We start from the raw sequence: 24,870 nt of genomic DNA, 5'->3' as shown, positions 1-24,870 counted from the left end.
ATGAGGTATACAATATAACATGAAATCAGTATAAAAGCCTACAGAAGAATAAATGCTTGCTCTTTAGCCATTTGTGTATTTTAACTGTGCATTTCAGTTAGGGGGTGAGGCACAACATGGCGTATCTTTTTTGACGTTTGAGCGTTTTAGATCAATGCGCTTACACTCTTAATTTATGCAGCATGGAATGTGAAGAAATGTGTTAAGAACATAGGAAACCTGGTTTAATTTCTTTTGCAGCTCACAGTTAAAGCCTTACATGTGCGTCCAGAGTCTGTCAGATCACCTCAAGAGTGTTGTTTACGAGTGTCTCTAATGCCACTTCGCCTCAATATTGACCAGGTTTGTAGTATAATATTTTTTTTTCAAGTTTACATTATTCCCGTAGTTGCATCTGAATGCCCTTCCAGTTCAAGACTCTTCTCAGATGACATTAGATCACAATTGTCTTTTGGGCCAGGGCTAGTAAAACTATCTAGATTATGCCTTTTTAAACAAACAAAAAAAACTGTTATCTGAACCATCATAATGTTGAGAGATGATTACTGTATTGACTACTATTTGAACGCTTTAACAAATTCATAATAAATTACAAATAGTGCGGAACCTTGCCGCCACAATCGTTTATCAACAATTTCTGTATTCGCAGTTTGAGAACATCTTCCACAGTACCTTCAAGAAAGAATTCAGCTTTACCTAATCTGATGTTCGTGTGTTCAGTAACCACTAGTGGAAATTCTTCCTATCAAGAGGGTCATATATGGTGGCTTTTCTTCATTCTGCCTCTCAATTACCATACCTTAGGACTAGGATCTTATGAAGTCCAAGACAATGCTACTTATAGACTGGAGTTGGAAAGTTGAACTGTTTTCTGCACATCTCTGCTGGCAGCCATATTTTTTGCTATTTCATTTTCTACATTGAAAGAAAAGTATTTGCATTTGTCCATTTTGTTGAAAACTCAGACCTTGCAATTACCACACTGTCCTTTGCTTACTAGGTTAGGAGTGTGCTGCAACATTTGAGATCTCCTATGGAGCCAGTTTTCTTTTTCAGTGATCCCTTTGTCCTAAACCAATATCTGTCCATACCTCTATCCTACATCAAATATTGACTCAAAAAGGATGAATGTCCTTATGAATATACTCATACAGGGATCCATGGCACTTCCGTCTACTAATGATGTATGGTACTTGATATACCGCTCCCAGCGTCTGTTACAGATCAAACTGAAGGACCACTGAAAAACTTGGATTAATTTTAATCAAAACTCCAAATGGGTGGTATAAAATAGGCTGGCGCAGTTGACTAGGAAGTAGGGTTGCAGTTTGCCCGCATGCTGATATCCTTATGTTCAGGAAGTCTATAAATGTGGAAAAACATAGTGAGTCCCATTTGAATGACTTATACGTTTGCATTTCCCATTCATCTACATTAAGGAATATAATGATCCCACAGCAAGTTTAAATATCCCCACCAAGATTAATTATGTCTCCTTGATAAAAATTGATTTCTGTATTCATTTGGGCCTGCTCATTTAAATCATAAAAAGCACGAAAGCAATTAAGTTCAAAGAGCTGTGCTGTAGACATTGTTGATTTATGCTTTCTTTCCTCCTCTCTTTTATTATTCTTTCCATCTTTTTCTTTTATATTTCTTTGTTCTCTTCCGTTCATTCTTTCCCTCTTTCTCTTCCTCTGTGAAGATATAAAGAAAAGTGACCACTTTGGCAATTCTAGTTCACCTGCAGTCCGGTTTGCACCATTTTTGATTTGCCTTTTTGTCACAGTATTGCTGGACGCATTGTGCATGTATATACTCAAGTAACATCTAATCTCTGAAGGATATGTAAAAACAGGTCCACCTAATTAACTGGAGGTGAGTGTAGTTGCCTGAATGACTGAGCTTACTCACATGTTGAGGGTAGTTGGAATACATCTGTGCCTCAAGTCTCTTTGTTGTTATACCTCTATGGACCAACAGATACAATCCAAAAAACATTCAATTCCCAGGTACCACATATGTCATTCAGATGAGACCATATAGTGAGACAGCACATCTTTTTGGTGGCCTTTCCACTAATTTGTTTTAACTACCATTAAGACTCTGCTATTCAGTGTTACAGAGTGTATGCTTTTCCCTTATGGATATAAGGTACAGTTGGCTGCATCCAAATGGCATATTTAACTTTCCAGTAAGGCCATGGGAAGTTGGTGCAGGAAGTTCACTGTCATAGAAATAGAAGTAAAACATTCAGATTTGGCTTGTCTACAGTGTAGTTTATCGAAATGGTGTGCTATGGTTCAGGAGCAATTGGTAATGTATGTAGTAGACCATAAGATCTTGAGTAAGAAGCTTTAAAGTGGGCACATATCGTACAAGAAGACATTGTCCACATCCGTCACCACCAGCAAGATCAAAGAATTAAATCCAAGTTATTCTTCTTGATGAGATGACCTGCACCCATTATATCATGATATACATTTTAGACAGATCTTTGCATATCTGGTATAGGGACAAAGAGGGCCTTTAGGAAGTAGAGTTGAGTCTGTTCTTTAATTTTAAATTTACACATTCACCGAACATCTTCCTGACCCAATGACAGATAGCTGTTATTGAAAAAAGAAGTGGCAAAACAAAATATTTGTTGTGTGCCAACGTGGTTTGTGGCTGCACTTCTTAAAAGGAAGATCTTGGTGAGAGTGAGCATTGGCCAACACATTTCTGGAACTAGGGATATAAATAACCACAACGTAGAACTGGGAGACGAAATAGGCCTAACAGCCCTGCTGATTGTTTTTAAATTGTTATTTTTGCAAAACCTGAAGGTTTTGATGATCATTTCTGCTCTCAATGGGCACAGAGAACCTTGGAGCAAATGCCTCCACTCAGCGTAGGCTTCCTTCACAGCCAGCAGTTCCCATTCTGTAACAGAATAGGTTTGTTCAGAGGATGATAAAGTTCTTGAGTAGAAGTCAGGGTGTTTTAAATTACCATCTGTTGGGATGGAAAAGTCCACCGCATGGTAATGAACGTGCACCCGGTGGCATAAGCCCTTCCGTGTGCGGGAAATTCCCGTGCTGTGCGGGCATTTTCATTAGTGTTCGGGGATTCGGACGGCCAGGGGCCGTCCTGCTTACACGCCTACCGTGACACGTGACGGCTCCCGGCCGTCACAAGCATGGAAGAGGATAGACAAACACAAATCATGCTTGTGCACAATGACATAGGCCTGCCTCATGGACTGCGATCTTGTTGGACTGGAAAGGGCGCCCAACGCACTACCCTTATAATGGTGGAAGGCTTCTGTCTTCACCAAGTGTTAATCAGCATGAGCATGGTGGTGACAGTATATTGTGCATCGATCAGTATGAGTGAACAGCTCTATTTTAACCTGTGTCACTAGAATGAGGCCTATAGGCTCACTCATTCAAAGTTCCTCTGCTGTGTGCTTACCTCACCTTGCCTACATCAGTTTGGTGTGGAGTGCTGTGCAGCACATGAGTTGTGTAACTGCGCTTGGAGTATGTGTGCCTGGGGTACAATACAGGGATAATGCATTACTGTGTAGTTCATGCATGTTGAATGCATGTGCTGGGTTTATGTGTACATGTGAGTGGTACAATAAATGAAGGATATAGTGCTGTGCATTTTGTGCATGCTGAATGCTTGTGCTGGGTGTAAGTATTGTGTGTAAGTGCCACAGTACATAAATGGATTTAGTGCTTTTCAGTGTGTGATTGTTAAATGCTTGTGCTTGAGGTATGTTTGCCTGTGAATGGTGCAGATCTTGAAGGGTACAGTACTGTGCGTGTATATTAATGCATGCACTGAGTGTATGTGTGTCTGGAAATGATACAATACATGGCAGACCATGGGTTCCAGTTTGGGAGATACAGGCCTGCATGATGAAACATAAGGAGAGAAGGTAGAAGAATCCCCCTAGAAACATTTGTGTATTCCTGCACACACTAGAGAGGGGAGAGCCAGGTTGCCTCCCCTTTTCTTCAAAGGGGGGGTCTGGGCTATTCTCATTAAGGAGAGGGGCCTGATAAGGGAATCATAAAGAGTGGGACTGAAGCCCTAGGCTAACCTTTTGATGCACATTTCACTGTGGCTGACAACCAGGTGTGAGCCACGCTCCAATGGTCTGTGTCGTGGGGTTATCAGCTTTAGGGTTATTCTTCCTGTGACAGACTGCTTTCAAGAGGAAGTGAGGACAGAGAAGTGGGCACTTCAAAAGGATGCAGACACTCAACATAAACTTCAAAGACTCAAACTCTAAATCACATTTGGTGTCTGGAAATGGTGTATAAGAAGCAGAGCTTGAAAACCCATAAAATGTCACCTGGAAAGCAGCCAGATGGGCTGTGTGAGGAGGGGAAGGTCTGCAAGACTTCTGCAATACTCCTGCCTGTTGCCATGACTGGGGGCCAAACCCTGCTTGTCTTCCTGCTGTACGATGGTACATCACTTAGGGAATACAAGACCACCTGCGTTGGAGCACCTACGACTGCCAGCTTGCCAAGACTAGTGTACCATGTGAGGAAGATGAGAACGTTGGAGGGAGCAAGGACCAATGGGGTCAGTGTCGAGTGGATTCCCTCTACAAGATGTCAGGAGAGGGCTACTGCACAGATTGGGTCGTTACCCATGTGCAGGACAAAATCGGTCACCCTCGTATTCTAGAGGATGGCCACCGTGAATTAAGCTGTGTGTATCGTTGTGCCAGTCGGGACGGAGGCCGTGAACAGTGAGGAACCAGCGACCCTGTGCATAGTGAGGAGAGGGCCTCTGTGAGGAGACCGCTGTTCAGAGAAGGCCATAGCCCTTGTGCTGTAGTGAGTCGCAACCCCTTATGTCCAGAGAGGCTGTCGCTGAAGGCTTCTGTGTACCCATCATTCATGTACGACCAGCAAGATGTATAACTTGGTGAGACTCCTCGCCGGAGGAGTGAGGTGGCTGTGGGCTCCTGTGCATCGGCCTGGAACAAAGGATTAGTACCAGGATCTTTGCACCACCAACCCCATCCATCATTGTGAAATGAAACCGAGAAGTTCCCTGCAAAACAAACCACAAATATTCTGCGCATAGAGCAACTCTTCGACTACTGAGTGCAAAACATCATGCTGCGTACAGCAAACTCACCTAGATCTGCCGTCGCTTGAGTTACCATGGAAGGGCTGTGCTCAGGAACTCCGGTCACTCCGATCTAAGTAGTTGTGGGTCAGACTAAGTTCGGGCCAGTCAGCCCCAGGGGAACTTGCTGCTAGATAGCAGTGTGGCGCTGGGACACTGATGACTTTAAAATAGAGTCAGAGTGGACTCTTGAGACCCAGACTACTAATAGGGCTTACTCTGGATGCTGCCTATAGTAAATGGGGAATAGCCACTAATGCTAGAAGCGAGGACGGAGTGGGACCCAGTAGAACAGTCTAAAGAAACACCAGAACCAGACCTCAGGTGTACTGTGTAGTTGTTTTTGAATGTTGTAATTTCATATATGTAGATAGCAATAAAATAAAAATACTACTTTTAACACAAAATTAAGTATTGGGCTGGACATTCATTTATTGCTGCTGCTGCACGCATGTTGAGTTTTAAGCCCGTACTTACCCCCTGTAATTGAGACTTGTACTGCTCTGACCATGCTAGCCCCGAGAGCCAAATGCTGTAGGGATACTTGGCTTAGTTGCTCGACATCCATAGTAGGTTGGGCTCCAGGATATCACGAAAAAAGGGTCAACCCCGACGTTTGGGCCCAGAAACCCCTGCTTGCCCCTGTGGTCTTCTGAGCATGGATCGGACACCATCCTCTAGCCGTTAAAGTAGCACTTCCCCTAGAGTTCTTTCGGGGCCATTGGTCACCACCTGAAAACCTCTTTGCAGGTCTGGCTGTCTAAGTACCGGGGCCTTGGTGAAGGTTTTCTTCTAGGTTTGGAAGTCCATTTCCACAAGTTCATTCAAATGAATTCCAGACTATACATTTTCCTTCTTCAGTAGCCAGTAAATGTTGTAGGACTGATGAGATAGGTTATGAATAAACTGCCCATAAAAATTAGCAAACCGTAAACTATTTTGGGTCTCTTTAACTAAACAGGAAACGCTCAATGCAAAACATCTTGAATCTTTTTTGGATCCATTGACAAACCTTTGGGTGATATTATAAACCCAAGGAATTTCACTTGTCTGTTTGAATAGGCCTTTTTCAGGCTTACAGGTTAGGAAATATTCCCTTAGTCTTTGTAGAACTTCCCAAAGATTTTGGCAGTGTTTTTCTAAGAAGCTTGAAAAGATAAAGATATTGTCTATGTAGATTATAACATATAAGCTCATTAGATCTGAAAAGATGTTATCCATAAAGCGTTGCAAAATGGAAGGGACATTCCATGGAGTTTGAAAGGCTGTTTTTCACTAGTCCCCAGTCTTTATGCTCAACAAATGCTATGTCCATCTAAGAACAATTTTGGATCACACCTGATGTCTCTGACTCCAGTATATTCTTGATTAAAGGTAAAGGATATTGGTCCTTTAGTGCATCCATATTTTGGCCCCTGTAGTCAATGCAGGGTCTCAATTAGTTTGATTTACAAGGCACAAAAAAAATGAGCCCCAGCCAGTGAGGTAGAGAGAAACAACAATGAGACTACTCTCCAAATCTTCATCAAGATCCTGATGCAATACTTTGTTCTCAGACTCCAAAAGTAAATACATTCTAACAAAAGGAATTTCAGACCCTGCTACTGAGTTAATAGCTCAGTAACACAATCAAGGTAGGTGGTAATTACTTAATCTCTACCTTCTCAAAAACATCATGATAGTCATAATAATGTCTGGGCAGTAGAAGAAATTGGCTATGAGTGTCCCAAACCTCTCAGAAGAACTTATCTCCCCTTGATCTTCAGTCTGCTAGTGCATGGAAAAATCTGGACGCAATATTATAAAATTTGAGACAGACTCCTGGTGGATCAATTGACTTATTGGTTTTGGAGAACCAACCAATGCATGCCAAAGATAACTGGATGGTTCGATGATGCTATTAAGTTGAATGCCAAACGTTCATGATAGTTAAACAGCACAACCTGTAACATTTTGGTAGACTAAGTGACTGGTCCCAATGCTAGAGGGGTACCACCCACCCTCTGTACAGTGTCCACCTTAACCTTAGCTTGATTGGGAAAATTGTTCTTTAAATCCTACTCCTTATCAATGAGCATTCCAGTGGCTTCACAGTCCGATAAAGCCAAAACAAATGGAAGTGGATTGTATTACAATGGAAATTGGTAACCGAGATTTATGGGCATTTTCAGAACTTTTTGATGGTACAGAAGGCATTACCTGAGGAAGTGATTCATTACCCATGCTGTCCTACCTCTCCAAGGATGGACGTATTTGTTTCTCTTTTCATTGGTCTAATGGGGCACTGATAAAGTAAGTGACCTCTCTCTCCTCAATATAACCAGAATCATCATAACATCTGTGTTTGCCTCTCTTCTTCAGGTAAAGGACCTCTCGTAAATCCTATCTATACTGATTGTTCGGAAACTGGATTGGAAACCGAGCTTTCAGTTCTCTGAGTTGCAGGCACCATTACAGAGCGGGCAAAGGGTTGATGCTGAATACTTTTCCTTTCGTTTGTTCTCTTGTTCACAGTGTTTGATATATAGCACAGATTCAATTGCTTCATTTAATGAAGTGGGATGAGGAACATGGATTTACTGTACTTCATTCTTTTCTTGCAACCTTTTCTGGAATAGTTCACAAGGTTTGCTCAATCCAAATTGTTTCTGCAGTCAAAAGTTTGAAACATGTTACATTGGCCAGTACATCCACTGGGCCTGTGGGTTATCTTGCAAAGGTCCTCCTCCTCAGAACTCTCCAAATGTAGCCTCTCAAGCATACGGCAAAATGCCAACAAGATGACAGAATAATAATTCAGACTTAGGTCAAGCGCAGTCACCAGAGAATTGGCCCAAGCAAAGGCTATTCCAGGTAGACAACTAATCAAATATCTCACCATGATTCTGTCTTGAGATAATGGTTAGGCTGGATGGCAAAAAGAGCATTAAGGAATCAATCATTTTTTCGAACTTGTTTGGATCCCCTTTAAAATGTTGAGCCCCTGCAGGAACTTGCCAGAACTCAGAGGGTACCCTGGCTGACGAAGCCCGTCGAAAGATTGAATTATCATGGTGCAGAGACCAACTCTGCGGACTGTTGTTGAATTGTATTTTGCAAGGTTTGAGTTGGGTCCATTTTAGGCAGGTGATGTTGGCATTGTAATGTTTCAAGAGCTGGGCATACAGCTGTTGTTCTTGGTCTGAAGAGCCTTGGTTTGAAGGTTAGACGATCTCCTGTGGAAGCCACCATGCCAGCTAGTGATATAGAACAATAGGCTGGAACATGCCCTTAAAGGTAACAGTCAAGGAGGAAAAAGCCAAGGCAGCAGAAATTGCCAGCAAACACAGCATAGGAACCACAAGGAGTGAAAAGGGCTAACCAAACAATAGGCTAGCAAGTATACAAAAAAGAAGCTAGACAAGGAAGCTAGACAAAAATGCTGGAGTGTTGCAACTCACTGAGTAATGTTTTATCAGGGCTTAGATGCCAAAATATGATCTTCATGGGGAACTAGAATTCACAGGAAAGATTTGTGGTTTGGGCTAGCTCTGCAGTAATGATGAATTGGGCAAAAGGACTATGAAGTCCCTGACCTATTTTGTGCCCCAACTTCCTTCATCTGGCCACTGTCCTCCATGAAGACACATGAGGACCCCCGCAGCATGGCTCAAGAATATGCTAACGAGGCAAAAGGGGACACCCAAAACAGTCCCTGCCTGATGCAAGTAAGAGATGCGCCCCACAGTGTCGCACAAGGGTCCTTAGAGGACATATTGTGTGGGTGCATCTAACAATATTATGTAGGATTCACTAGACAGATATCTCCAGTAACTTGATAGCGCTATGGATAGAAATCCCAACATATCACCAAACCACTGCATTCCCTTCACCTGGATGTAATCACCAGAAGGAAAAAGAACGTTAAGGAGTAAATTCTGAAGGACTCCTTTCCTCATATTGGAACCCAGGACTGGGACAAGGGTGAGCTGGCTGTCCTATTTCCTGCATCAAGGACTCAAAACATAGAAGGAGGGTTGCATCTTGTGTGGAGCCAGCTGTCAGTTGAAAGTGGACTGCACTGAAACTCATAAATGCCTTTCCTGAAGTGAATACAGCACTTTAGAAGCCTAACCTCAACACCTTACAGTTGTAGAAGAGACCAGGAGTGACTTTTTAGAGCTGCCCCTCCATTGTAATTCCATAACTTTTCAAAGGACAAAGACCCTCTATGTATAATGTAGTGACACCAATCCATAATCTCGGGCTAAAAAAGAGAGTGATGGTATGTGTGGCTGTAGGTACACATGCTCTGCATACTCCTGCCATCTAGTGTTGGGGAAGGAGTTGTGAAAGTTGTTTTTCTTCGAAGAAGTCTTTTGAGTCACAAGAAAGACTAACTCCTCCACTGGCTGATATTGCGCATGGGCATTTGCTCCTTTGCTAGATTGTTTTCTCTCCGCCATCGGGTTCGGACATGTGTGCCTCTGCTCCGTATTTTGACTCTGGTGTGATTCTTCAGTTTCTTTACGGTCTCTGATGATTGTCTTCGATTGCGCTTTTCCACTTCTGTGGTCCACTTGAATTTTGTTGTTCAGTTCCCAACTGGGCGCTGTCCGTCTCGGGCCTACCTTCCTGCTTGTCACGACCTCCATCAAATACGCACTTCTAACAGAAAGTACACCGTTTCGATTCTGCCTGTGTTGCAACGCAAAATATCCACAGACTGATCAGCAATTCGTGTGCAACCTGTGCCTTTCCCCCAACCATAAAGAAGCCAACTGCGACGTGTGTAAGTCATTCCGGTCCAGAAATCTCCTTCGGGGTCAAAGGGCCTGTTGGTTAAAAATGTTTTATAAGAGCGGGGATGATACTCCTGACCTTTTCAGCTAAGAAAATGCAGAGGAATAGTCAACCCCCCCGAAAAAGAGGAGGCTTTCTCTATCCATGAATGCTCTGGCGCTGACCTAGAGCTGGATACAGAGAAGCACAAACTCCCATCTGGGCTTCGCTTGAGTACTGTGACCCCAGCTCCTGCTTCTCCATCCAAGTCCAGTAAAAATATTTACCACTTCCAATGTCAAAGGTCACCAGACTACTCCTGCCTTTGGGCCATGGTCAGATCCGAAAAACCCCGCCCTCTGGCCCAGCACCGAAAATGTATTCTAAGGTTAAGCCTTTGGCATCGACCTCTTTGGACCTATGACATGCTTTAGGATCGACTCAACCTTCGGTACCGACCCAGCAACTGACACCATTTACCTCGGTGCTGAGCAAGCAACACAGCTCCAAGACAAAACCATCAGTACCGAAACCTTCAGAGCCAAAGGACTAGAGAATTTCATTGGTGTCTGTCTCTCTCCTGTCGAACCCATTCTGGAACAAATAGACATTTGTCAGAGAAAGATTCAGGTTCAAGAAGGAACTGGTTGTATTCTTGCATTTCCTCCACCAAAAAGGAATTTGACATTTGAGGAGGCTCTTCCTAAAAAGAAGACAGGATAATGGCACCATTCCCACTCATCATCATCATCGTCATCCTCCTCTACAACCTTCATCACCAACTCCATTCCCACCTCCCTCTCCTCCACCACCATCTCCATCACGTGATCCCACTCAATGCATCACCTCAAGGGTCACCACATTCAGATCGTGGATTTTTAGAAGGGTCATTAGGGGATCCTTACCCTTGGGATATCTATGACACTGTTCCCAATTATCTCAACGATACAGACGTATTCCAGCTCATCCCTCCACTCTGCTAGGACATCAACTTTTCATAATGTTGAGCTGCATCGGGAACCCCTAGAACAGGATTCTCTGTTTGACGCCCTTTCTTCCACTCACAAAGACGCCCAGTATTTTCCTATGCTTCCTGGCATGATGAGGCATGCTGAGGAGATTTTCAAAGAATGAGTAGTGTATGCAACAATTGCAAATACATCCCCTAATAAGGCACTCCGGGCGTGATCAATAACGTGCTTCACAAAGTCAATGAAGTATCATTATTTATTCAATGTTGGTCATCATTTGTTTGTTTGAACACTTGATATTAAAGGCATATCAATCGTGTAGAAGTTATTTCATTATTCTAGCACATGAACTCTTCTCCAATGCATTTCGGGCCGAAGGGCCCTTTGTCACGGAGTGCTGCGGAGGAAGACGAAAAAGGCAACAGTGAGGGGCTGGTGGACTGAAAAACATAATGATGGGAGATTATCCGTGTCTATGAGTGAGGGGGTAAAGGTAAATCGGTGTGACTAAGGTAGTGCGCGGAGGAAGGTGAAATGGAATATTACCGCGTAAGGTTGGAGTGAAGATAGTTGACACGCGTGAGCGTTTGAGGTGAAATGTCAGAGACTTACTTCGTGCTTGAGCGTAGCGGAGTCCGCTGGTCAACAGTTGTGGAATCTGTATCAGAGGTGCTCATGGGAGGGAACTATAAGAACCTACAGGTGAAACGGAGTGGGTGGGCCAGGTAAAAGGTAAACATAGAAAGGGGTGCTGAAAGTAAGAAGGGTGAAGTGGCCATCTTGTGATGGTGTATGAACGTGAGGAAATGAGTAGGTGGGAGCAATGAGCGGCAATGTAAACCATGTAAACAAAAGTCATCAAAATACAAAGGGTGTACGTTACAGGTAACAACTATATTCAATACGGTCGTTAAGACCGTGCGGCTTCTGAGTCTGTAATCGATAAATCCATTCGAGTTCTCGTTTTAGCAACAGTTTGTGATTGTCAGTTCCTTCTCTTTTGCTGACGGTCTCCAAAACAAGAAATTTCAATTGTGCGATGGTATGGCGCGATTCAGCAAGTTTGGAGTTTTTGGCTGTGGACTTTATGATACGCAATAAAAGCATTTGAAAATTACGTCACCGACTGGAAAACCATTACTCCTGTCATCTACTTTGACTTATATGGCATCTAAGGCCACATATTTGTATAGACACGTTTTGCCTCTCCAATGTTGTGTTAAACAGGTTTATATGTTAAGACCTTTTTGGTGGCTGGTCTTAGGAGGTGGGCAAAAGTGATAATATTTAATACGCTTATCAAAGAACGGTGAAAATACTGTTTGTTTAGTGCAGCAATAGTACCTGCCACCTTTTTGTGTTGTAAACCAGCTAGAGAAACTCCCCTTCACAAAAATCCTTTGTCATGATAGAGAGGAAGGGTTGGACAGACAAACCCCATAGGCTGCCATTATGTGTCTGGAAAAGGGATACCGTGCCTTTAAGGAACTCTCCTGAGACACTCGGTATCCCAGGATGCACAGCCAAAGGCCTTTTACTTTCAGTTCTTTTTTCCGACTCCTGCTAGCAGGACCCTGGAGTATTGAGCTCTACCTTTTTGGGTATTTCTTACATTTTTTGAGCTTTTCCAGTGATTTAAGTCTTTCACTCGACGTCTGGGGTCTTCCTCTTCCAGTTGCTGTCTTTTTTGACCAGTTTTGCCAACTCTTTATTGTCGAAATGCCAGCTTTATTTGACAAGTGCCCTGAGTGTGGCAGGAAGAAGGCTAAGTCTAAGCCCCACAGAGTGTGCATACTCTGTCTCCCTTATACCCATGTCCCTGACTCCTGTGATATCTGTCACTTTTTCTCCAGGAGGACCCTGCGTGACAGGGAGAAGATTCTTCTCCAAGGCCTGGAGCAGAGGAGACACCAAGAACCAGGTGGGACTTCTGGGCATGCAGGGACTCTGTCATCACCCTCTGCCCGTGCATCGGCCTCTGGGGGGGCTCCACAGTCAAGAAAAGGCCCAGAAAAGGCACCAGTCCAGGGCGACGTCAATGACTTTGGCGTCGAGAGGTATGACTACTATCTGCTCCCCGTCGACCCAGTGCTCTGGGGCAGGACGTCGAAATCTTGGACGAGGTTGACGTTGAGGACTTCACTGGCGTCGACACACCATCAACGTCGTGCTGAGTCCAGAAGAGGCATGCGCTCACCGTCGAAGCGATGCCGCCGTTCGCCTTTCGCCTTCAACGTCGACACAAAGATCGACGTCGAGGAGAGAAAGATCGACGCCAAGGCGACGACACTCGACTTCGGAGAGTTCGACGACGTCGGGAAGAATAACGTCGAGAAGAGAGACGTCAAAGAGGTCGACATCGAGGAGGGAAAAATCGACGTCGAAGAGGAAGTCAAGGCCCAGGACGGTGTCAAGTGCCTCTGTAGAGTCTCATCATCATCATTTTCATCTGCGAGTCCCCGGTCGCGGCGGCGCCGGTATTCTCGCTCACAGAGGTCCTCCTCCAGAGCTTCCTCCCCGAGGCCTTCTCGTAAGAAAAGGAGAGTTCTTAGGTCGCCGGATTCTGAATATTCCTGGACCTACTCGCCCTCAAGGCCCAGGACGCCTACGCCTCCTCCTCTTCCGCGACTTCCTCCTCCACCACCTCCTCCTCCTCTTCCTCCGCCTCCACTTCCACCACCTCCTCCTCCACCTCTGCCTCGGCCTCCACAACCGCAACCTTTGGTTCCGGCTCAGCCGCTTCCGTTTCCGCAGCCGGCTCCTGGAAGGCCCAGAAAGCCAAGGTCAAGATCAAGAGGGAGGCATCGCTCTCACAGTGAGCGTAGATCTTCGACGAGGTCACGTCATAGTCGGCGGAGGGAAAGGTCACGCTCCAGATATACGGACTCGTCCAGTGACAGGAGGTACTCTCCCACTTTGTCGGACTCTCCTCCTACGAGGGTGTCGCCAGTGGATGACATACAGTCTTCGTTTTGTCAGCCCTCCTCCAGCTATTCCACCGGTTTGTTTGCAGTACCAGCTACGCGAACTTCAAGCGGAGGCTGACATCCTGTTAAGAAAAAGGGCGATAGAAGACGTCCCTTTGTCTCAAAGCGGAAAGGGTCTATACTCCAGGTTCTTTCTGGTACGCAAAAAGGACAAAAACGAGTTCAGGCCCATTCTGGATTTGCGACAAGCAAACAAATGGATTCGCAGGGAGAAATTTTGCATGCTATCCTTGCACAAGATTTATCCTCAGCTGCAGCGGGGAGACTGGCTTTGCGCGATAGATCTGCAGGATGCGTACTTCCATGTGCCCATTGCACAGAAACACCGGACATTCCTGCGCTTCCTCGTCGGCACCAATCACTATCAGTACACCGTACTACCATTTGGTCTGAAGTCGGCACCCAGGACTTTTTCAAAATGCATGGCAGTAGTGGCAGTGCACCTGAGAAAGAACAAGGTGTTTGTCTACCCGTACCTGGACGACTGATTGAGCAAAACCTCCACCTTCCAGGAAGCACAATTGCATTTCAACAGGACGGCCGTCCTGTTGAACCAGCTGGGTTTACACATCAACATGTCCAAGTCTATCCCGACTCCTGTTCAGTGCCTACAGTACTTGGGAGCCTCCATCAATACTCTCAGGGCAAGCGTGTCTCCTTCGGAGGAGCGACGCTTATCGATCCTTCGGAAGGTTCAGGCTCTCATGTCCGTTCCATCAACGACAGTGATGACAGTGTCTTCTCTTCTGGGGTCGAAGGCTTCTTGCATCTTCCTCACATCTCATGCATGCCTCCACATGAGAACGCTGCAGGAATGTCTGGAGGATCAATGGGACCAGCAACGAGGGAGCTGGGATGACAGGATCCAACTGTCTCTGCACGCTCAACAGTCCCTGCGATGGTGGTGTTCAGAGGAGAACCTCCTCAAGGGAGTTCCGTTCCACAAGCACATTCCCATACAGACTATTGTCACGGATGCTTCTCTCCACGGCTGGTGAGCACATTCGGACCATCTTCAGATCCAAGGAACGTGGTCCCAGGCGGAATCCACGTACCACATCAATTTTCTGGAACTCAGAGCTGTTCATTTGGCGCTGAAGGCCTTTCATCCGTCCTTCCAGACCAACTCCTTGCTTGTACAGACAGACAATACGACAACAATGTATTACCTCAACAAGCAGGGGGGCTCGAGTTCGCGCACACTGGCCCAGGAAGCGCAGGCGATCTGGCACTGTCTGCTAGCCAGAGGACTGACGATAACGGCTACCCATATACCGGGTGTGCAGAATGCTCAGGCGGACGCACTCAGCAGGCTCATCCAGGAAAACCACGAGTGGGTTCTAAATGACGAGTTGCTAGGAAACATCTTCGAAAGATGGGGCACTCCAGAAATAGATCTGTTCGCCACCACCGAAAACAGAAAATGCAGAGACTTCGTCTTCAGCTTTTACCAACCTGGGACTCTGGGGAATGCGCTATGGATCAGCTGGTCGAACAGCTTTCTGTACGCTTTTCCACCCATTCCCGATTCCGGCAGTACTCATCAAGCTGTCCCAATCCAGAGCGCGAATGATCCTCATTGCTCCGGAGTGGCCTCGACAATGGTGGTTCACCCGTCTCTCCAACCCCACCTGTGGCTTCCATGTCGGCCTGACTTTCTAACGAAGTTCTGGGGTCAGATGGTGCACCCCAACCTCTCATCGATGAGTTTGGCGGCATGGCTCCTGAGATAGTACAATATGGACACTTGAACTTGCCTGGCAACTGAATGGAAATACTTAAGAAGGCTAAAAGATCATCCACAAGGACTTCCTATGCCTACAAGCGGAAAAGGTTCTGCATCTAGTGCGCATCCAAGAACGCTGATCCTACGTCCTGCAAGGAAGATGTCATCCTTCCATACCTCTTGCATTTGGCTCAATCTGGCCTTAATTTCCATTCTATTAAGGTTTACCTTGCAGCATTAACTGCATTTAGGAAATGCCCTTCACAAACATCCTTTTTCCAGATTCCTGTAATAAAAGATTTTTTGGAAGGATTGAAGAAGGTATTTCCTCCCGTTAGGCGTCCTTCGCCTTCATGGGAGCTGAATGTGGTGCTGTCCAGGTTGATGAAGGAGCCTTTTGAGCCTATTCATAAGGCTTCGCTACAGCATTTATCTTGGAAGGCGGCCTTCCTTGTGGCTATAACATCGGTGAGAGAGATCCAGGCTTTGTGTTGCCAAGAGCCGTTTACTGTTTTTCATGCTTCCAAGGTTGTCATGAGAACTCACCCTAAGTTCCTTCCTAAAGTCATTTCTGATTTCCATGTTAATCAGACGATAACTTTACCTACGTTTTTCCAACATCCTTCTTCTCCGGCGGAGAGGTCTCTTCATTCCCTGGATGTAAGAAGGGTGTTGAAGTTCTACTTGCATAAGACCAAGGACATTCGTAGGTCAAACCAATTGTTTGTCAATTATGGTTCGGTTAGGACTGGTCTTGCCACCTCAAAACAGTCCATCTCTAGGTGGATTGTGTCCTGTATCCAATTATGTTACCAAAAGGCTAACAAGACCTTAGGGGGGTAAGCCTAAGGCTCATTCCACTAGGGGCAAAGTGGCTACAACAGCTTTGCTATGTAATGTTCCCATTGCAGATATATGTAGGGCTGCCACGTGGAAGTCGGTCCATACCTTTGCTAAACACTACTGTATGGATTCTGATGCCAGGGCAGATGCTCAGGTTGGGCAGGCTTCGTTGAGGAATTTGTTTGCACAGTAGTGGTTTTGTCTGTTTCCTCCACCGCTGGTTTGGTTTGTTGGGATGGGCTTGCCATTCTATTCACACAATTATGACTATACACAGAGATCCCCTACTACAGAAGGTGTAGTTTCTTACCTGTAACTCCAGTTCTGTTGTAGGGGTATCTCTGTTATAGTCATAAGCGCCTGCCCTCCTCCCCGGTGGATGAAACAATAATGTACTGAATGCTACAGGCCTGGATTTATACACCTTCAAAAAGAACTGAAAGTAAAAGGCCTTTGGCTGTGCATCCTGGGATACCAAGGGTCTCTGGAGAGTTCCTTAAAGGCACATTATCCCTTTTCCAGACACATAATGGCAGCCTACGGGGCTTGTCTGTCCAACCCTTCCTCTCTATCATGACAAAGGATTTTTGTGAACGGGCATTTCTGTAGGTGTGAAACTTTACAAAATGTGTACAATTTCATATTATTTGGCTATCTTTGTCACTTCAAGATGAAGTGCTGGCCATGTAGCCTTGTAGTTTTAGGCTGCATTATTTGTCTTTGATTTTCTCTTAAGTGTCTATGCAGGACTGCAGAATAAGACAACTTAAGATAATATTTTGATTGCTCTGGGGTCCACGCACATAGGCGGGACTATTCACAAGATTATGACTATAACAGAGATACCCCTACTACAGAACTGGAGTTACAGGTACGAAACTACTCCATCTTCACCCCATACCCCGAAATCTATCCAAGCATTAGGCATTTGATACTGTGTTTATTAAGGCCCCTGGATGCTATGCCTCTGCATTCTGCCCGAAGATGTGCTGTCGTTGCTAGCAGGAGAGAGAGGTCACAAAAGCGGAGGCCAGGCCTGCCTTTGTTGATGTTCTGAGAAGTGGAAATGTTTTTGCAGCTGTGTCCGGTAAAATTTGTGGTCACTGGTTGGGAAATATTCAGGTTATTTTAACGTGAGCCATTAGACCTGTTGCAGTCGTCTAATACATTTAAGTTCTGTTTTTTTCAGCCTAGTAATTTATTCCTGTATTCTTGTTACATTGTCAGCCCTGCCTAGTTTCCTAGGTCCATGTGTGACTTTCTCTTCAGGCCAGTTTTATTTTCTTTGCATTGTGGGAGCCTTAATTGTCCCATTATAAACCCAGGACTACAAATTGCAGCATGTAAAGAAAAGACGCATTGGCAAAGTATCTGGCTTTATCAATGGATTTCAGCCATGCTCTATAGCATCTCCTATTCTGTACAATATGGCTAAATTAAATAAACTTATAAAAAGGCATTATGTCTCAACTGTTGCGTCATAGTGTAAGCACGCATTCCACATGCGCCAGCCTACAAAATGGCATAAACAATGTTTTTATTTTCTAATTGATTCACTAATGCGGGTGAGCAACAGAGAGGGCCGGGTTGGGAAGGCAGAAGTAACACAATGGGTGGAGTGGGAGGGAGAACAACAGGCTAGAGAGAAGGAGGGTGCGGGTCTGGTTCGTGGGACGCAACAAAGGGGATGGGGAGGAAGAAGCAACAGGCTAGAGAGGGGGGCCCAGTACAGGGTGTGTGATCACTTTTGCGGCCGCTTTGATGTTCTCAGTGGCCGTGCGGCTCACTGAGAACATCAAAGCGGCCACGAAAGTGATCACACAGGCTGACAAATGGTGCGCGCACCTGGCGCACATGCACTGGAGCCGATCCGCCTGCAGACTTTGGGAGCACTTTCAAAAGCCCCACTAAATGTCTCGCAGAGCATCGCTTACGCGATAGCTAGGCGAGACCTAAAATGGCACCGCTAAAGCCATGGGAGCTTTACAAACTCCTGCTAGATTTGCATATATAAATATCCACAGACACATCCACATCCACTTCCACAGACACATCCACTTTCCAACAAAAACAAACCCAAACCATCTACAGTAAAGGTTTGTAAGAACTGGGGTCGCCAGTTCCCCGGGGGTAGCCTGGCACGTGCAGGTAGGCAGCCGAAGCTTAGGTGTTTAGTGACTACACAACACGCGCATCCACTGAGACAATAAGTGCACGCAAGGACTTAAACCACACCAGTGACGTCTGATTCAAATCAATACGTTTTTATATAAGAATAGAAGCAGGGTAATCAATATGCCAGGTATCAAGAACTCATTAGTGCATTTCATTAGTTACTGCAGGCATTTCACTCCTCTTCTCACCAAGCAAGGGTGAACATTTCCTTAGACCCCTTTAGCAGGAATAACCAGGCTATTAGCCAGAAGTAAACAGCTCATTTAGCAGGAACAAACATTTCAACAGTACATTTCACTAAGGGAGCAAAGGGGCATTTCATCATCAATGCAGCACATCTAGAATTGGGATCACGGTTGTCGAGTCATTAAGGCAATCCCAGAATCACTAAAGTATTACTCTTAATGCAGTCCATTAGCAGTAACATTTCCTAGCTGCAGGAGTAAATAGTGCCATGAATAAAGGTAGAACATTTCTTTAACTGGGCATTGCCATAAATTTCAGGATCAAACACCGTATCAGGTAACAAAGAGTAAAAGACATCTCATCAAAAGATCAGGCAGGCATAAACATTTCATTGAACCTGGGTGGCCTTAACTCTCGCCACAAGGATTTCCTTATTCAGCCATCACCCGCTCATCGGATAGGAACACTTCCTCAGATAAAACCATTGCATCCAGCCCGAACAAGCTTGTTATGGATCAGGGCCTAATAGTATCCTGTAATGTACTGATTCCCCCAGCCAGGGGTTACTTCCATGGCCCAGCAGTCACTAGCGGCCTTTGCCCAGGTTCGCTGCACTCGGGCCCTAAACACAGTCTTCCCCGGAGGTGGGGCGGTCACGGGCCTTTCACCAGCCCACCCGGGGTATTACCTCAGTCTTCGGGCCTGCTCCGGCCCCTTGCGATGGTCTCTTCCGACAGGGAGGGCTCTGGCCCTCTGGCAGGCCCCACGCGGTCCGCCGGTCATTTCCAGGCCCTTTGGGGGCCTGCGCTGGCAGGTGGGGGGCTCGCGATCTCTGGGGAGCCCCCACGTCGCTAAGGAAGCGGTGCCGGGCCTCGCGATGGCGCCGGGGCCCGGGGACCAATCCTACACGGCCTCAAGGAAGGCGCGCCCGCCGCCGCCAATGGTAGTGCGGCCTGCGGGGGCGCTGCAGCTGTGGGTAAATGGATGCGCGGCGGGGGCGGAGTCTCTTCCAACGCCCCCGTCACGTGAGCAAGGCAGGGAAGCTTCAGGCCTAGCGCGGCCCTTCCGGCGCTCGTGGCCTGACAGGAATTCCTGAGGCGGCAGCCCTCTCGTGATGCCGGGGGCCGCCGGTGAGGGCAACCAACAGCCAGACACTCATGGGGGGGAGCGCAGAGGCCCCGGGGGTGACAGCGGCCCTTCGTTGACGGGGCGCCGGGCCACAACGGTGAGTTCCTCGGCGGGGGCTCACAGGGACAGCAGCGCTTCGAGGAGATTGTGCGTTGACAGGCGGGGAGACGCTTGGCGAGAATAGCGCCTCGGGGCTCTCCGCAGGCCCGAGGAATGCAGCGCTCAGCAGAATTAGCGCTCTGGGCCAATGACACAGTGCTTGGATGGCCTCACAGCTCTGAGGTAGTGCTTGGAAGCAGTTATCAGGGCAGCAGGCTACAGCGCCTGGGGGACAAGTACAGTGCTTCTCAGGGGCCCAGTAAGAGAGCGCCGGGTAGGTAGGGCAGATTTTGGCAGGACAGCAATTCCGACAGTTCAGTCAGGGGGGGTTTAGGCAGGACAGCGCAGGTCCAGGTGAAGGCAGGGGGGCGCAGGGGCAGCACAGTCCAGTACCTGGTTGATCCCCAGTAGTCCTGGTTGCATAAGAAAGGGGTCTTCTTCTTGGCGCTTGATGGTTCCTGCGCCCTTTGTAGATAGCAGTTTCTTGAAGGGGGGGGGGGTGAGTTGAAGGCTGGTCAGCAGGTCACTTCAAATGGTCCCTGGGTTCCCCTCCCGCCGGGTCAGGTCAGTGGGCTAGTTCAGGGTTCCTCACTCTACTTGGAAGGCAGCACCTAAGCCCTGTCACTCCCAGTGGCATAGGCCCCTGACTAGGCCCTACCGCCTAAATCTCCTGCGTGGGTCCCCCAGGTCAGTGATGCCCCAACTGACTAAAAAGTTTCCCTCCTTCCCTTATATATGCCCAGGTCAGGTGACCACTCTCTAAGGCGGCAAAAATAGGCTCCGCCTCTATTCTGGAAGGTTCCAGGAGCTTCCCCACTCTAACTATGGGCAGGCGATGGAAGACTGGCATTGCAACAATGTTTGGGGTCCCAGCCAGCTCCTGGCAACTAGGGTGCTACTAGAAAAAGACCACGCTGCAGTAGCAGGGGCCAGTGGCAGCCATGTTTGAAGTAGAGAGCACCTGCACCTTAGCATTGATTGGCAATGAGAAGGTGCCCGGAGACCTAAGGCCAACAAAAAGAAGGTGGGAAAAATAAGGCTAGGGCGAAAAAAATAGGGAAAGACCCCCTAGGGCTGACAGGTCTAACAAGGTTATTTCAGAGATTCCTTTTGAGGAGGGATCAACAAGGAAAGGTGCAGGAGTGCTTCCTCTCGTGCAGCAACACCCACTGCAAAGCAGTGACTACCCAATCTTTCCCCCGACCACACAACACTTGTTGAGGGCAGACTTCAATTCTTCTACCCACTCTGGAATTCCCTCACCACAGACAATTGGGTACTAGTCATCATTCAACATGGCTGTTGTGTGGAGCTCATTTCCACACACCATGTATTCCATCCCGTTCGCACAAGTTGTCACAGAAACATCTGCCACTCCTCAAACAAGAGGTCCTGGGCCTTCATCTCAATGGGGCCATAGAACCTGCCCCACTTAAACAACAAGGCTCGGGGTTATATTCTGCACATTTTCTGATTCCCAAGTAGGACGGGTCTTTAAGACCAATCCTAGATCTCAGACCTCTCAACCACTACATCCTGTCGGAACACTTCCATGTGGTCACTCTACCGGATGTTATTCCACTTCTTAAACAAGGCGGCTTTCTGGCAGCACTAGACCTAAAGGATGCCTACTTTCACAGACCAATGCATCCTGCTCACCGCAAATACCTCATATTTGTTATAGCAGGCAAGCCCTATCAATTCAAAGTACTCCCATTTAGGGTAACTACTGCACCTCGGGTATTCACCAAATGTTTGGCAGTGGTCGCAGCATCTCTGCGAAGACAAAACATCCAAAGATTTTCATACCAAGATAATTAGGTAATCAAGGCCAGTTCTTGCAAACAATGGGAACTGTTATACGCCTACTGAGAACAGTGGCTTCTTGTACTGCCATAGTTCCCCACGCAAGATAACACATGCACCCTCTATAGCAATGTCTAGCTCACCAGTGGTGTCAGTCACAGAGTCACCTACAAGATCTAGTGTTGATAGACTGCCAAACTCACTGTTCTCTGCAGTGGTGGAACACCAATAATCTGTTAAAAGGGCGTCCTTTTCTTGAACCTGTTCTTCACATCACAGATCAAACACGGGTTGGAGTGCCCACCTCCAAGACTTGACAGTACAAGGTCTGTGGGATGTCAAACATCAATCTATACACATCTACTACCTGGAGTTTCAGGCAATATTTATAGCATTGAAAGCTTTCTTTCCTCACTTGTCACTCAAGGTTGGCCTAGTCTGAACAGACAATATAACAGCAATGTATTATCTACTAAAACAGGGGTGGACACGGTCTTCACAACTATCACATCCGTCTCAAACCATATGGAATGGGGCTCTTCATCACAACATTCACCTGCTGGTGAAATATGTCCTGCGCACTTATGACTTTTCAGACCTGCTAAGCAGGATACAGCAACAGACCCACGAGCGGGAACTCCACCCACAAGTCCTCCTTCCCTTCTTTCAATGGTGGGGGTGCCCTCAGATCGACTTTTTCGCCACAGCAGAAAATGCTAAATGCCCAAACGTCACCTTCTGATACCTGTACCTGTTATCCAGTGCCAACACGCTTTGGATGAGTTGGTTAGGGATATTTGCATATGCTTTTCCATCTCTCCCTCTCATCCTATCTACAAACTCTGGACCCAACACTAGATGGCAGGAGTAAGCAGAGCATGTGAATCTACAGCACTACATTCCCTGAACAGATGCTTACAGGGTAAGTAACAATCCTTTTCTAAACAGGGATTCTAATGCAAAAATATTAATCACAAAAGCCAGAGGTATATCAGACCCAAGCCTTTAAAAAATAGCCAAGTTCTTCAGTCAGACATGTTGAAAGAACTTTGGGTAGCTGAATTTAAAAATATGGTTTACTCCAAGAACAGCATCTGGAAAGCGAAGCTTAATAATGATTAATAAATTATTAAACATGGCCCCACAGTTCTGAACTATTGTTTCAATTATCTGTGATATGAACACTGCTTAGTAGTATCATAGTAATTCTTACAATGCCAAGTTCCACAAGAGGCCATCGAAATTCCCATATGACCCTCTTTGAATGCCTTGTCCTCATCTAAAAATATGGCACCAAAAGTGGACACCTCAAACTCTGCACCATCAATCATGGTTGCGTGTTTTTTAACTCTCTTAATGAACATTTTGGAGTTAGACAAGCATTCTGTGCACATTAACCTTAACTTATGGCGTCTTTTGAGTTTGTTGCATTGACAAACATTTCATACACAATTATACAACTGTCTGGAATAAACAAGTACATCAATTCTACATCAAGCAGTTTAGTAAGCTCAGCATACACACCTGTATATGCTCTTGCAAAATCTGATGAGCAATTGAAAAATTGCTTTCCTTAGTGCTTAATCACACCTGAATGTATGTTAAAGTAGTCAAAATGAGAACAACTAACACTCTTGTTAGCTTGGCTCACTTGTGTATGCAGCAAAGTGGGAGGATTTCTTGGAGCAGCGTGTGGGAGCTACATGTTCTCCCTTTGCCACTGAGTTGGTTTGGGGGGAGGCAAACGTGTTTGTCTCCGCTGGAAGGCAGGATCAGACAGGGAATACAGGAACAGTCAGGAATTGGCAAGGAACTGGAACCAGCCGAAGACAGTAGCGATACACACTACAACAGAAGCGTTGCAACACCATGAGTGAAGAAAAACCTCCTCCTTAAATACCCAAGGAAATACAAACTTCGCCATCCTGAATTGGGGAATGCTTCATGAGGAATAACTGGATGACGGCTATCTTGGAGCAGGTAGATTATCTTACCTAGAGTTCCTTACTAAGGAACTCTGGGAGAAAGAAGACACCCACTATGGAGGTATTGAGTGCGCTTTGCAAAAGTCAGCCCTCCATCCCCAAAGAGAAGACTGAGAAAGGGACTACTGTACCAGCAAGGCTGCCACTGCAAGGTAGCTGTATATAAGCAGTACGGCAGCCTGCCGGCGCCTCCCCTGCAGATATCAGCCTGAAACTCCTGCCTGTCCACTCAAGATGAACTCAGACACTGGAATTGGGCAGGACACTAGTGGCGGAGCCACAATTTGTGGTCGCTGGAGTACATTTAGCAGGTCACCTGGTACTGCTCAAAACAATAGGCTGAAGTGTACGCAAATGCTCAACAATCAACAGGAGTGGGACGGTCCTTTAGGATGTCAGAGTCCCACAAGTCTAACCTTATACTTGTGAGGCGATCCCGCTGAGGCAACATGAACCACCACCGCCGTTCCCCACCTTACCCTGTTTCATGTGTGGACACTGACCAGGATGGAGTTGGGACCGGGGGTAGAAGCCAGATAGGGAAAAAACTTGAAGCAGTGTATGTTCCTGGAATCCCTCAAGACACTGGGTCTGTAATGGAAGAATCGGGGCACAGCTATTACCTCTGAAGCACACTAACCCCTTCCCTTCTTGTCTCAGGACTACTCGATCAAAAGAGGACAGTATGGTTTACCTTGTATGTACACCAAGGAAGACATCAACAAGGAACAGCAAAGAATGAGATCTCCTGCGCATATACCAGGAAACAGATAATCTTCAGTGCACCAGGGAGTGCATGTGGAAATGTTCCTGTGTTATAGTAGCCAACAAACAAAGTGCCAGCGCTCGTGTGCGTCTAAATCAAAATAAAAAAACCAGCGCTCCTGCGCAAATAATAAAGAGAACCTGACAGCACACATATGAAACACACACTCCTGTGCGTGGTGTCAGTGAAATAAATGAAACAAGGCTTCTCACAGGGATTACAGGCCAGGGGAATGTCTGCACGTAAAGGCAGGCTTGTGAAAGGCAAGGTAGGGTAGCTACGCTTCTTCTAACAGTGC

The 24,870-nt window shown here is 46.3% G+C and overlaps 1 protein-coding gene across 1 annotated transcript in view; it reads left to right on the top strand.

The window, feature by feature from the left end:
• ATG2B (autophagy related 2B) overlaps positions 1-24,870 on the top strand; it is a 1,105,913-nt gene that overhangs the window by 799,986 nt on the left and 281,057 nt on the right. Inside the window, exon 34 of the mRNA XM_078660122.1 lies at positions 241-342. Coding sequence (XP_078516248.1) covers positions 241-342 — 102 coding nt within the window. The remainder of the gene's footprint in view (positions 1-240; positions 343-24,870) is intronic.

The sequence above is a fragment of the Lissotriton helveticus genome, chromosome 9 (genome assembly GCF_964261635.1).
Source record: "Lissotriton helveticus chromosome 9, aLisHel1.1, whole genome shotgun sequence".
Taxonomy (NCBI): Eukaryota; Metazoa; Chordata; class Amphibia; order Caudata; family Salamandridae; genus Lissotriton; species Lissotriton helveticus.
Note: the sequence above shows the minus strand (reverse complement) of the source record. Positions and strands in the feature narration are given on the sequence as shown.